Raw genomic sequence first — 13,929 nt, 5'->3', positions numbered from 1 at the left:
CACGGCAGCATGCGGTACTGCCACGGAACAGGCACCCAGGCAGCCGCATCCCTCGCCTGCTCCATCGGCACTACGTGCTGCTCCCTGAGAAGCTGTGCCTGAAGCTCCACGCCTCCACCCAGGCACAGCCAGAGAGCACTGAGGCAGCGCACACCGTGCTTGGTGAACTCCGTGTGTCCCTACACGCTCCTTGCACCCCAAACCCTGCTCAGCCCGGGCACTGCCTGCGCCTCGCCTGCGACTCAGCATCTAGAGGAGAAGCGGTCTCCGTCCTAAACCACAAGGGACTTCTGCCTTGCCACAGGGTTAGCTGGAAAGTGTGAAGAAGGCACCTTCCCCCCAAGGTATGGGGGAGCATTGCGAAGAGCTGCGGCTTCACAGAGGCGAATGAGAGGCGAATGACCACGGTGTGTCCTGCCCGTCCAGATAGAAAGGATACTAAGGCCACTGGCGCTGCTTGGCTGCCTGCCGTGAGGAACAGCTCTTCAAAAATAGAAGCATGCTGATTTCAGGGACCTGCTGGTATTGTCAATGACATTAATGAAGTGTTTTGAAAACCAGAACAAACGCCTTGGCTTCTTGGGGCTGTGCCGCCCCTGGTAATTTTCCACAGCAGCCGGTGAGCGGTCCGGCGGCGGCAGCGCGTGCTCTGCTCGATGCTCTGCTCCCGGCACGCAGCCTCCCGAGCGCAGTGGCGTGGGGCCAGCTCTGCTGGGCTCCTGGCAAGGCTGGCGCCTGTGCAGGAACCCCTGGCCAGGAAGGAAGGGGAGCAACGTCCTCGGTGAAGCAAAACCCTCTAAGCATCCTCCATGGAAATAGTGTCCAGTGGAGGTGGAAGCTCACTGTCTTCCACTTCCCTCTTGTCTTAGAGCCTTGTCTCAAGCGCCCTCTGAGTTCCTTTTCACCCTCTGAGGTCCCTCCCCAGCTCCTGCCTCCTACTCTTCTTTGCCTTCCCACGCATCTCCGACTCTCTTCACCCCAGCCTTTGGCCTCAGACAAACCATGCGACAATGCGCAGCCAGGAAGCGGTCCTGCAGTTTATCTGCTGAGATGTTACTCTGTTTACAATGGTAAGCAGAGGCACTTCAGGACCCCTTCAGATGAGGGAGTACCACACTGAACACTGACCTGCTTCCGAAGAGCCTCCCGACACTCTCCCCCTCCCTCCCCACTCTGCTGCCCATCATCTCTTCCCACCTCCAGTCTCCCGCCCACGCAGACCCAACGGGACCCCGCCTTGCTCCAGGCATGCTGCTTGCACGGCCAGATGCTTCCAGGGTGACCGTGGATGGCATCTTCTCCGAGGCTGCGTTTCTTGCTCCTTGGCAGCCAGGAGAGCCCACTCCAACACGTGGTGGGGAGAAGAGGGCAGATGCAACTTTATTTCTTCTCCCTGCCTCTTGTCCCACCAAATTCATGAGGACATATTGTAGAAGTGGGAACAGCCACCGCTCCATCCATCGCAGCCAGGGCCCACAGGATGGCAAATTTGTCCCTGGCAGAAGATCTTTGGATTTCTGGGTGGTACGTGTCGAGCACTGGGCTTGGGCTGGCAGACGGAAAAGACGTGCATATGCCCTGCTGGTGTCTCCGCTTGCCGACTTCTGTGGTTCACAGCCTTCAAACACACACATGCTCCGTCCCAGCTCCACTTCTGAGGCTTTCCAAGGGAGGAATACGCCAGCAGCACCGCGCAGGTCCTTCACCTGCACACCTGGCATCGACGGACACGGCCCGGCTGCACACCTCCTCCTCTTCTACTCCTTCTTGGCAGTTTTCCCACCACTTCCCTCCTTACACAGCCATCGGTAACACTTCATTATCATCACCTCTGCCAACAACGACATCCACTCTTCTTGGACGCTCAAATCTAGGACAAGGTAGTGAAACCCAAACTCCGCTTCAAATCTCACTTGACTTGTGTTTCCGCCCGGCAGGTACAGCAGAAAGTCACGTAGACACCTAGCTTGATCTCACTGGCCAAACAGGGTCCTCACCACGTACCGCTTGAGGCAGTTACGGTAGGACCTGTACAAAAACAGTGTCTCAAGCTCGGTGCCCCCTCTCCTGGCTGCTGCCCAGCAGTGCATGCACAGGCCCCCCGCCACAGCCTTCCCGTGGGCACCGCTCCCAACTGTACTGGGAACTACTGGAAAACCCAGCGCGTGCACTTCAGCCAGCAGCAAAGAGGTTACTGCAGGCTCTGGCCGAAGAGGAGCCAGACGGTGTCTCTAGAACTGCGCAACACCAGCAGGGTATGAAGGTCCAACACAACTGTGTATCCAACATACGCTGAGGTGACAATACTGCTTGAGCAGAGAGCGCAGCGCGAAGCCTCCAGCTCCATTGGCCCCGATGCACTGCAGAAGTACCTTAGTGCTGACGAGATGAGAGTTGTGCCCACAGGGTCAGAGGGCACAATAAACTAGATAAAACCTCAATACACGAGTAACATTGTACATTCAGCTCCAACCCAGCCACAGCAGGTTGCCATCCTCTACCTAGCAATGTGTGCATGACACTAATGGGTCCACACCATCCTCAGGGTCCTGCTGACATGGCATCAGGTTCAGCTTCAGAACAAAGGCCATCAGGCTGTCCCCACATCCAAAAGCCCCCCTGGACCTAGATGTAAGAAGCACCTGTCAGCAACACTGCGGTGGAAGATGCAACTCAAGGCAAGTACTCAGATGATCTTCACCCAGGAGACACTTTCAAGGGAAGCCTGAACTGGCACAGCCGCAGACTTGAATCACATTGCCTCATCAGCACGTTACACCCACTCGAGTTGAGCTCCCAAAGCCAGCCTCGCAAAGCAAAACCATCAGACATAGGTTGGAAGGGTGCACGGCCTTCCCTCATTACTCACTCGCGTGAAATGATGAAGCCAGGGCAATCCGTTATCCTTCCACCAGTTTTTGCACAAAGTTCCACTAACAGTTCCATTCAGCATTTAATGCTCCGGCTGCCATCAGCTCTGGTGGAAGCAGCTCTGAGCAGGTAAGATCAGGAAGACAGAGGAGAAACGTGGGCTTAGGACAGCCCGCTCGGCCGCTCTCTGCAGGGCCAAGCGGCTGTTCAGGTAGGAGAGCAGGGCGGAGAGTGGGAAAAGCACTTATAAGTTACCAGATATGTGGCAGTCTTGCAGAAGCTTAGCAGTAAGGGTTTAACGGGACTGATCGAGGAAAACAGAGCGATTTCTGAAAAGGGGAATCTTTTAGCTCTGACTAGCCCTTCCCAAGTAAGCATCTGAGCTCTGGCAGATGCAGCAGAGCTGGGAAAATCTGGCTGGCATATCTGCTGTAACAAAAACACTGCCTACAATCCAGAGCACAGAATGCACTCATAATAAGGGAGCGTTACCTTCATCTGTCAGAAAAGGAAACTGAGGCAAGGAACAGCTTTGAGTTGCCTCCTGCCAAGCAGAGGCAGCACTAGATGAACAGCTGGCTTTATAAATAAAACCACAAACTCCTGAGCCATATGCTGGGCTACTGGACAATGTGTTTTATAAAAAGCACATCTGGGGACAGGAGCAGCTCTGTGTGAAGCAAGCATTCACACTCTGCCATTACCGATTACATCACATCTCCGTTAAGCAACTGGTTCAATCAAAATTTTGAATGAAGCTATTGTAATAGCTGGTCACTAGAAAAATAGGTAGAAAAATCACTAGTGAAGATCAGAAAGGCTCAGTTAGGTGCCACTGTTGCTCTCATAAAAATAATACGTGGTGTTACAGTATGTGTGTTCTCAAAACCTTTCCTTCTGCTGCTCCTCACGACACCGCCTATCGCTTCCAGCCTGGCAGAAGCAATCGACCGCCTCATTCTGCTGCCCAAATCCAAACCAAAGCCAGAGGACAAACCAAGGAAGCAAAGGAGACCAAGGCAGAAACCTGAATGTTTTGTGACGGGGTAATTCAGATCGGTGAGAAAGTGTGTGTATTCTGGTTGCAGAGATATTTGTATCGAACTGGGGGTCAACCTTCCACGGCTGCCTCACCTGCTTGAAAAAATACATAGAAGAGATAAAGAAGAAGAGCCTAGAGTTTTACGAGAAGTTAATGTAAAACTTACCTTGAGGAAAATGTTTCTGTTTCCTTACCCATTCCGACAGGAATTCACTGCCAGGAAGCTCGACTGACCTTGTCTCTGGCTGTCTCAGTAAATGCGCAGCTCCAGCTTTGGTTATGGTGCCTTGCAGCCAGGCACGGGAGCAGACTGCCTCGGGAGGCCGGGGCTTCTGTTGCAGAGGCAGCTTCTAAAGGCATGGCTGGACCAACACCATCCCGAGGTGGGTCAGATGGGGCTCATCACAGAGTATCTCCAGTTGGAAGGGACCCGTAGGGATCACCGAGTCCCACTCCTCACTTTAGGGGAAGGACTGGGCCAGGCCAGCACATACTTCTTTTCAAAAACAGGCCATTAAAACCCAAACAAATATTCTTATGTGAACGCATAACTAATCAGCATATCAAATTTTGCCTGTTCTTTATTGGATTGCAATGAAAACCATTGTGGCAATACTGTTAAATGTGTCTATGGACTGCTTTCTCATAAACAGCAGTAGTCCTCCAGTTTAAAAGCAGAGAGACATGGGGAGAAAACACTTTAAATGCCTTTTCAGAGCTACTCTGTATAGTTCTGTAACAAGGATTTATTGTGCCGTACTGTAAATGCACAAATTCAAACTCCTCGAACCTGTAGCTTGCTGCAGTGCAATCATAAAGGACAGTTTGTATAAATCATAAAGGACTTTTTTTTCATAAAAAGTACAGAGCACTCTTTTGTTGTGCTGTAGGAAAAAAGCATTCCAGCCAGCAAGGAGGAAAAAAAAAAATCTACAGAATATCAAACGTACTAACCAAATAACATAATTTAAAATTACAGGATCAGATTTTTTAAGGGTCTTACTGGTGTTTATTCCCAAACACTCAGGGTTATCAAAAGTGGCACTGCCTACTTACAAAAAGCCAGTGCCACTGAGGATTACTTCAGGGATTTTTTTCTCCCCACTCTGAAAGTAGCTGCACCAAATGTTGGCAAACGAGCAACTGTCTGCTTGCATTTTGCACCCAGCAGTAGAGAAGAAAATGTTCTTACAAATGTAGGAAAATGAGTTTGGATGTCACTAAAACCAGCCCGGAAACTGACGGACTGGTGATTTTGGTTATAAACCAACTAGATCTCAAAGCCACCCCCTCATTAAAATAACCCTTCCAATTCAAAAATGCTTCTCATCACAGATGGACTTGCTTCCAACTTGGGGGCTGGACTAGATGACCCACAGAGGTCCCTTCCAACCCCTACCATCCTGTGATTGTGTGGGATTCCCTTGCAGCTGAAGCACTGAACACAGCCTTGAGAGGCTACACGAAGTCTACGCTACAGTGCTTGGAGCAGCAGGGTGCGAACACAGAGACAGCCCATTTCCACCCACCACCCACCACTCCACCACAAAGTCAAGGTAACACAGAATCACCTCCCTCCATCCTGCATTTCATAATAATGCAATTTATAAAATCAATCGCGTATTGATTGGTTGGCAGTGTCTCTCCCACGACTTCAGCAAACAGCAGCTGTTACCCACATGGGCCGAGTCAGACAGGAACTACTTCTACACTCAGATGACTGCACGCATGCAGCTCCCAACTGCGTGACCTGGAAGAGCAGGGGAATGATAGAAGCAGGACTGTGTTATCTATCGTGGCCACAGTTTTGCAGAGACCTCTGCTTTCCGATCTATGACTAACTTTTCCGCTGCAGGGCAATTAACAACAGACATTTCACACTACAAGCATCCCCTTACAAAATGTTTATTCAACATAAAAATCCAGAAACAGACAACTGACAAAAGCTTCATGAAAATGCACAGGCTATTATGTGCCACTAAGTCATGGAGTGCCGCAGCATTTGATCTTGCATGTACTTGGAACGCTCTGTGAGGCACAGCTTCCTGTCAGTCTCCTGCGGCACGGCAGCCGGCCCCGTGCAGCTGAGGCGGAGATGCCAAGGCGCTCGTGATGCCAGCACACCATCCCCTCTCACTGCCTCCCCAGGCAGAGCCTTCACTCCTCTGGCCAAGGAGTGGCCACACACCCTTTGGACTTGAGGTTTCTCACTCCTCTGGCCAAGGAATGGCCACGCACCCTTTGGACTTGAGGTTTCCAGCTTGAAGTCTCCAATATCCAGGTGCATCTGCAAGTCCAGTAACAACTCCTTCAAGATCTGGATCTCGCTGTCACCTCCCAGCGATTCCCACAGCAGAGGAAGCTCTCAGTATCATTACGGCCTGGCTCCTCCACTTAGGTACGCTGCAAGGTTCACCTTCTACAGATGCTTAGAAGCATCCATAAGATGTCCAATACCTGCTTCCAAAAGACGACCATCCTGGTGACTGCGGGAACTATGTCCTACAGAGATAACTATCCGCTTTCTGTCTCCAATCCAATGGGACTTCAGATAATCTAAGTTTAAGGGCATCCACACGGGATGATAACCACTGTGCTGCTTAGCAAGTTCCAACCCCAGTCACTCCTACTGGCAAGAATGACATTAACTAGGATGATTTTGCTCGGATCATTTAGATGGACCAGAAGGAAGGAAAACTCAGTTCATTGGCTCCGTCCCTTCTATTAACCAAATTTAGTAATCAGAACAATTTCTCATCGGATAGCAGAAGGCTCACAGGTTGATAATGGGGAGAATTTCCATTAAAGTTGCTGCTTCTGATCCGGTCTGGACTAGGTCTTTGTTACCTTCTGTTGCCTCCTCTGTGAAACAAGTGGAGGAGCTTAACACCCATCACAGAAAGCCACTCGCATCAAACAAGAACATCCTCCACCCCATGCAGCACCAAGCCCGCAAGGGTCAAAAAGAAGAGAGAGGATGAGGAAGCACGCAAGGCCTGTACGGCCACTTCACTCACTGCATGGGCCAGAGGAGGCATTTTTCTCTGGGGCACTACCACTGTGTACAAAAGTCAGCTAAGAAAACCACTCCTGCCTCACAAAGAGCACTTGTTCCACCTTAATGTATACAAAATGGGAAAAATTCAGCACGGTTTGTACCAGACTGTATTTCCACATCCTTGGGGCTCTCAGAAGAACGGGGAACCTGGAAACAGCAGTTCCCAGGAGGTTGGAATGGGAAGGGCAAGATGAAATACAAAGAATTACACTTTCTTCCAAACAGATCCGGTATTGTAAAGATCTATTTGGAAGGTAAGGAATTATAAATATTAATTACCCTTTTAGAAAATCCTTCAGCCACCCAGCAAACACTAACTGCAAATCCTGAGGAGTGGTATGAGTAAGCTGTAAAGCTACCCAGCGATGTGATGCAATCTAGTTTTTATGCCCTTGCTATCTGCCTTTAAAATTTGCACTGGTCTAATCCAAAGATGTTCGAGAGAATTCCCATTAATGGACAGGGAGCCTGTCCTCCCCCAAAGATGATTCACCTCTCTTCCACGGCAGACAGACTGTAAATCTCTCTGTGTCCCCCGCTGTAGCTGCATGTTCTTCAGGCTTTTAACCATCCGTGTCTGCGAACTTTCTTTTCCCATAATTCTGGACCAGACTGGAAGCTGTGATTTGAGAAGCCTGTCCCTTTTCCCAGCACTGGAAGTCATTCAGCCCTTTCTGGCCAGCTCGAAATAAGGCGCGCTCCAATTCATCCAGCTGAGCCACCAGCGCTGACGTGTCTTCGTTGTAGGCGTTCTGAGAGGAGTCCATGATACGCCGAAAACGGCTAACAAACGTCTGAAGAAGAGAAGCAGAATTACTGACAGGCAGCACAGAAGCTTCTTCAGCTCAAACGCTAGATGCACGAGCTTTCATGACAGAAAAGCCAAAGGTGTAGGCTCTAGTTCACAACCAGCCAAGGCTCTGCAAACAGTAGCACCTATTAACCTTGGACACAAAGATATTTATAATAATAATAATACCTATTAACCTTGGATACAAAGACAAAGCATTTCCTGCCTGTGCTGGCAGAACAAGTGCCTGACACACTTACTGGATGGGAAGCAAGCAGGGAATGAAGAGTTCAGCTGCTTCCTAATGACAGGCTTGAGCAGACCGCAGGGTACAATACAATTACGACCCATTCCACCTCACTTCACCAGCAATCATTGCTTTAGAGTGGGCGGAATGAATCTCACGCCACAGCAGCTGCTGGAGGAACATACAAGCTGCAACTTGTGAGCGGCCTGGAAGATAAGCCAAGCCACCACTGTAAAGCATTCAGTATGCTGAAAAAACACTTAACCACAAAAAAAAAAGTCAAAAACCCCAAATCTACAGTTAATAAATAACACCTTAAAAAGCTAAGCAACAAGACATATTTAAGGATTTTTCTTTCCCTCCTTATCTTTGCTTTTGAGGATAAAACAAAACAAAAAAAAGGGTCAAAACTCTTTGAAAACTGTGTTTCATTATTTCAGAAACTGATTTTAGAATGATCAGAACTGTAGTACTTTACAGATTTACTTCTAGAATAAATATATTATAAATTAATAACTCTCATTTTGGCTTTGTCACCAAATAGTTACACTTCACTTTCATACCTCCTGAGTATTTGGAAGAGGGTTTTTTTTTGTGTGTTTTGTTTAAGTCAGCACAACTCCCCTCTTGCTTTCTTTTAATAAGGAGAAAGCACACCTTGCGTACTTTGATTTTACTGTCAACAAGCAATGTGTGCTAATGTGGCTTTTTTCCTGAAATGTCCATTAGCAGAAAGAGAAAAGACAAGGAAAGGTGTGGTCACCTCCTCACTGCAGAAAGCAAGCTTTCAGCAGACAACTCGCAGAAAGCAGCAGTGCTTTAAAGCTTCTCTGCATCAGCCTTCATTTGCAGAACAGAGAAAGAAAAAAGCCAATAGCAATCATCCCAGACTACTTAGAGAGCTGGCTGAAGAAATCTCAGAGCTGTTAGTGGTTATCTTTAAAAGCTCAAGGAGCACACAACGCCGGAAACTGGCAAAGATGGGATCTATCTTTCAAAAGAGAAAGGGGAGATGGAGAGGGAGGAAGGAAGAGCCGAGGAATTATACATCCACCAGTGTCAATTCCTGGAAACATATTGGAATAAATAAACTATACTTCAAGTTCTGCAAGAAAATAGAAGAGTAACAGTCAACACAGACTGGCCAAGAGCCAACTCTGAGGGACCAGCCTAGTCTGCTGTCGTAGTGGGGTGCCAGGCCTCGCACAGGGAGGAAAAGCAGCGGATCGCTATCTGTCACGGGCCATCCTTGCAAGATTTACCTAAACCGCCCGTAGGCGGTCAGTGAAGGCAATAACCCACAGCTCCTGTCAGTGGGGAAGAACACACCGAGTGGAGGTGAAGAGGGGTCTATCTGAAACCAGGTACTGTTTAATATATTAATTAATAAGCTTACTGAAGGAACAGAAGTGATGCTCATTAAATTAGCCAACAACATGCAGGAGGAGGGACAACTGCAAGCCTGTCGGGGAGCAGAACTCCTAATTCATAATGGTCTTGATAAATTTGAAAGGTGGTGTGAAAACAACACGATGCAATTCAGCTGGGACTAATGTAAGGTTTTATGTTAAGGCAGAAACAGGGAACCGTACAAGGAAGAGGAACGACTGTCGGCGTATGCAATCTGTACCCTCTTACTGTGGGCTGCAAACCGAACTCGTATCAATGTCACTCTATCGTGAAAAACAAGATGGTGCACCATGATGAGCGGGGAGCATTATGGCCTACAAAAATCACAAAGTAATCATTTTGTTTTCACCAGCGCAAGTCCCGAGCAGGAGGCTGTACGCTGTTCAGGGCACTGCACGTCACAGTGGCTGCAGACCAACTGGAAAGATACCAGCAGCGCACAATAGGGACAATCAGAGGTCCGAAAGCATGACCCATGAAGAGGTACCAAATGAACTGGGACTGCTGCAGGAAGGAAGAGAATAATCTGTCCTCAGAGTTTACTTTGTACAAGACAAACAGAACAGAGCTTGTAACGCTGTGAAGGAGCTTTAGTTTAGATGTTAGAGGAAGCCTTCTAAGATTAGGATGGCGAAACACTGAACCACATTGCCCAGAGCAGTCTGAAGTCTCGTCATTAAAGAGCTTTAAAAACAGGGCAGAAAAACAGAAATAATAGAGGGTGAATTCATTCTGCCTTGCAGCACAGGCACGATTAAATAATCTTACGTCTCCTCTAGTCCTGCTTTATAGGATTTTACGAAATATCACATTTACAGTGTGGAAACTCCAAGCCAGAGTTACACTCCTGGATGCGTACTTGAGGCTTCCACCACCACCCTGTGCAGCTGACAAAAGGGTCATCCTACAGCTTGATCTAGAAACCCATGTTCGATCCAGAAGTCCTGTGGATTAAAACCAGGTTATTTTTCCTGAAGACTGCTGAGCCGCTGGGATCAAGAGGAAGATGGAAAAACACGTAAAGCCACATCTCCAGAGTGAGTTCAGATACTGGCCTGCAGGATAGTCTGAGCTATCTCGGGATTCTCGGGATTGTCAAAATTCAGGAGCTGGGAGCCAAGCCCGTAGTAGTAGGGCCCCATTTTATGCAGATCGACCACGTTGGCGTCAGCGCTGAACACCGTCCTCCAGGCTTCCTTGTACATCTTGGGCAGCTCCACAGCAATGATCCTCCTCTTGCTGTCGTGCAGACCCTTCGCCAGCCACAGAGGCACCTCCAGCTTCGACCCCTGCACCAATGAGAAACACCAAAAGCCACCCTCGCCGTGACGACACACGCAAAGCAACCCCAAAGACGGACAGCGAACTTTATTAACGAAGGTTTAGTATTACAAAAAGGCCAATTTCGTTATCAGAACAGTCTGATGTGGTTATAATACCGGCTGTGGGCGCTGCCTACAGCTCCCAGCGCCTCCCGCGCCCCTGCACCAGCGGCCGCCCCGCCCCGCCCGCGCGGTGGCTGCTGGGAACTGTAGTTCTTTCCCCCCCATGGCCGGTTACCTCGGGGATGGCGTCGCCCGCGCCGGCCCCCTGGCCCAGCGCGAAGGCCAGGCGCGGCAGCGTGCTCTCGGCGCGGCCCGGCAGCTTCTCCTGCGACATCAGGATGTCGTCCAGCGACAGGAAGTTCTCTTCCGGGCCCAGCCCGGGGCCCACAGGGAAATACGCCTCGGACATGGCCGGCCGGGCGGGCGCCGCAGCGGACCCGGCGCCTCCGCGCTCCCGCGCTGCCAGGCGAGCCCCGCCCACCGCCGCGGCCGCGCATGCGCAGTGGCACCGCCTGCCCCCCGGCGGCGGGGCCGGGGCTGAGGCAAGGGGAGGCGGGGGCCTAGCGCTGGCCCGGGTCAAGCCTGGCCTGGCCTGGCCTGGCCTTGCCTGGCTTGGCCTGGTCCGGTCCGTGCAGGTGTTGCCTCCGTTCGCCACGCCGGTGGTTGGCCACCGCCGACAGCCTTTATAGCGAGGGACAGCAGCGTCTCTGGCCCGCTTGCGGACTGGGCCCTGGGCCAGGTCCCCGCAGCGTGCCAGCCTGGGCCTGGCAGTCAGGGCCGCCCCGGAGGCCTGTCTCGTCTGAACACACGCACCAGGCTGAGCTTGCGGCAGCGCAGGCTGGGCGCTGGCTCCCTGGCAGCGGCGTGCTCGGGTCGCTCCCCGACAAAGCCCCTGAGCTGCGGGCAGTGGCAGCCCACTGCGATGGCTGGCCCCTCGGCGGCTGTGCCAGCAGGCCGAGGGATGATAGCCTTGCGGCGTAAACACGTTCATCGGAAGCTGTCGGTTAGCTGTGTGAAAAGGCAGGCGGGTGATGTTCCTTATCCCCATGCTCCATATTGGCAGTTGAGGACATGGGTCATCTTGCAGAGCGCAGGATCGGGCTGATGGATGTGGCTGCGTTGAGCAGGCAGAATCACAGAATCACAGAATGGTAGGGGTTGGAAGGGACCTTTGTGGGTCATCTGGTCCAACCCTCCTGCCGAAGCAGGGTCACCTACAGTAGGCTGCACAGGACCTTGTCCAGGCAGGTCTTGAATATCTCCAGAGAAGGAGACTCCATAACCTCCCTGGGCAGCCTGTGCCAGGGCTCCATCACCCTCAGAGTGAAGAAATTCTTCCTCATGTTCAGATGGAACTTCCTGTGCCTCAGTTTGTGCCCATTGCCCCTTGTCCTGTCACTGGACACAACTGGAAAGAGCTTGGCCCCATCCTCCTGACACCCACCCTGCAGATATTTATAAGCATTTCTAAGGTCCCCTCTCAGCCTTCTCTTCTCCAGGCTGAACAAGCCCAGCTCCCTCAGCCTCTCCTCATAGGAGAGATGCTCCAGTGCCCTCATCATCCTCGTAGCCCTCCGCCAGACTCTCTCCAGTAGCTCCTCATCTTTCTTGAACTGAGGCCATGTCCGAGGCGTATTTCCCTGTGGGCCCCGGGCTGGGCCCGGAGGAGAACTTCCTGTCGCTGGACGAAAACCTGCTGGCCACACTCCTCTTAATGCATCCCAGAATGCCATTGGCCTTCTTGGCAGCCAGGCCACACTGCTGGCTCATGGTCAACCTGTCGGCAGCGTGCTCTTGGCGCGGCCCGGCAGCTTCTCCTGTGACATTGTTTTGTTTTTTCGCAATCAGTTCATTTTTCATCACGTTAAAGTTTTCTTGGTATTCCCTAAGTTGTATATGCTGAAAACATTACTCTTTCTATATACAGTGGTCTATAAAATATAATGTAATAATCTAGCACATATTTCAGTCTTTGTTCTGGTAAGGAGGAAAAACAATTCAGCAGGGTTGATACTCAAGACCTGACAATGTCCCTGAGAAATGACGACAGAGTTATTTATAGAGGGTTTGACGATTTGTTTAATGACATTTTCAGTCCATGACTAAGGCGTAAACCAATGCCTCTTCAATTATCTTTTAATTCCTCCGACCTCAGCATTCTTCATGCTGCTGTTTGCTCAAGCTGGATCCATTGTGATTTGATACTGTTTTGTCTTAATTAATTAGCATGCTGGTACTTCAATATCTTGATCAGAGTCAAACCCATGCAAAGATAATCAAATTTGCACCAGTTTTTTAAATCTTGCACTATTTTATTTTGTACTAAGAAAAATAAAGGGCAGGCGGTGGAGACTGAAACCTTAGGATGAGGTATGTCTGTCTCTTACACACCCCTTAGGTGCCATGGCAGTATGTGCTATAAAAACCCAGCCAACAAAGAAATGGCAAGCTTTTTTGTGACCTGTGACAGGCTGGATTTGCAAAATTCTAAATGCCATTAGTTTGTTAGGCAAGTATCAGAAATGGACACCCAGGAGCAGAAAAAAATGGTATGCACACGTGTTTGTCAATGTGATTCCTGCACAATGCTGGTTTTAGAATGTCCCTTTTTCCCGTTAGCCAGGTATGTTAAATCCTGACAACAGCTGTAAGGGAAATGCATGTCCCTGGAAAGAGATTTAGTGTAAAAGGTCGTTTCTTGTACGATGATGAATTTTTATCTATGGTACAGAAAACCGACTTTATATTAGAGTTAGCAGTGTTAACTATTGTCCTGTGTGGGTTTTGTGATTTTTTTAACGAGAGAGGAAGTCTGTTCATTTTGAAAAAAAATCCTTCTCTCTGTGCCCATATTCCAAGTGAGTTACGGAGCAATTTCCAAAAGCTCTTTCTAAAGGGCGATTCTGATAAAATTCCAATTTGCTGAATTGGATTAGGAAAGATATTCCCTGCTCTAATCAGGTTTAGGAAACAAATCTCTGTGCTAAATATGAAAGCTTGCACTGTGAGCAAGAAGAGAGAACTATGCAAATAGAATATGCTCTTTTTGTAGGATGCGGAAGTAAGACATCTGGAAAAAGAAGAAAGAAAATCACTCTTTCTCTGTGTCCCAAGATGCCTCAGCCTGTAGCGTGTGATGCTGAAATAAGGTACAGAGGTGCGGAGAGCCTAAGGTACTGGGCAAAG

The 13,929-nt window shown here is 49.8% G+C and overlaps 1 protein-coding gene across 1 annotated transcript; it reads right to left on the bottom strand.

Moving 5' to 3' along the window:
* Positions 1–5,808: 5,808 nt before the first annotated feature.
* On the bottom strand, positions 5,809–11,212 carry GINS3 (GINS complex subunit 3). The gene is made up of 3 exons (XM_075434032.1): positions 10,979–11,212; positions 10,474–10,707; positions 5,809–7,765 (listed from the first exon to the last, which is right to left on the bottom strand). The coding sequence occupies exons 1-3, from the start codon at positions 11,150–11,152 to the stop codon at positions 7,535–7,537; spliced, it is 639 nt and encodes a 212-aa protein (XP_075290147.1). The 5' UTR covers positions 11,153–11,212; the 3' UTR covers positions 5,809–7,534.
* Between the last annotated feature and the right edge of the window lie 2,717 nt (positions 11,213–13,929).

The sequence above is a fragment of the Opisthocomus hoazin genome, chromosome 12, assembly GCF_030867145.1.
Source record: "Opisthocomus hoazin isolate bOpiHoa1 chromosome 12, bOpiHoa1.hap1, whole genome shotgun sequence".
In the NCBI taxonomy this organism is placed as follows: Eukaryota; Metazoa; Chordata; class Aves; order Opisthocomiformes; family Opisthocomidae; genus Opisthocomus; species Opisthocomus hoazin.
This window is presented reverse-complemented; position numbering and strand designations above follow the sequence as displayed.

Bases quoted from the DNA above. Each gene is read 5' to 3' on its own strand.
- GINS3 (XM_075434032.1), bottom strand. From the start codon at position 11,152: ATGTCCGAGGCGTATTTCCCTGTGGGCCCCGGGCTGGGCCCGGAAGAG. The intron at 10,708-10,978 runs GTAACCGGCCAT...TCATTGGTGCAG, and splicing joins CGGGCGACGCCATCCCCGAG to GGGTCGAAGCTGGAGGTGCC. The intron at 7,766-10,473 runs GCCAGTATCTGA...TCTCTTCTTCAG, and splicing joins TAGCTCAGACTATCCTGCAG to ACGTTTGTTAGCCGTTTTCG.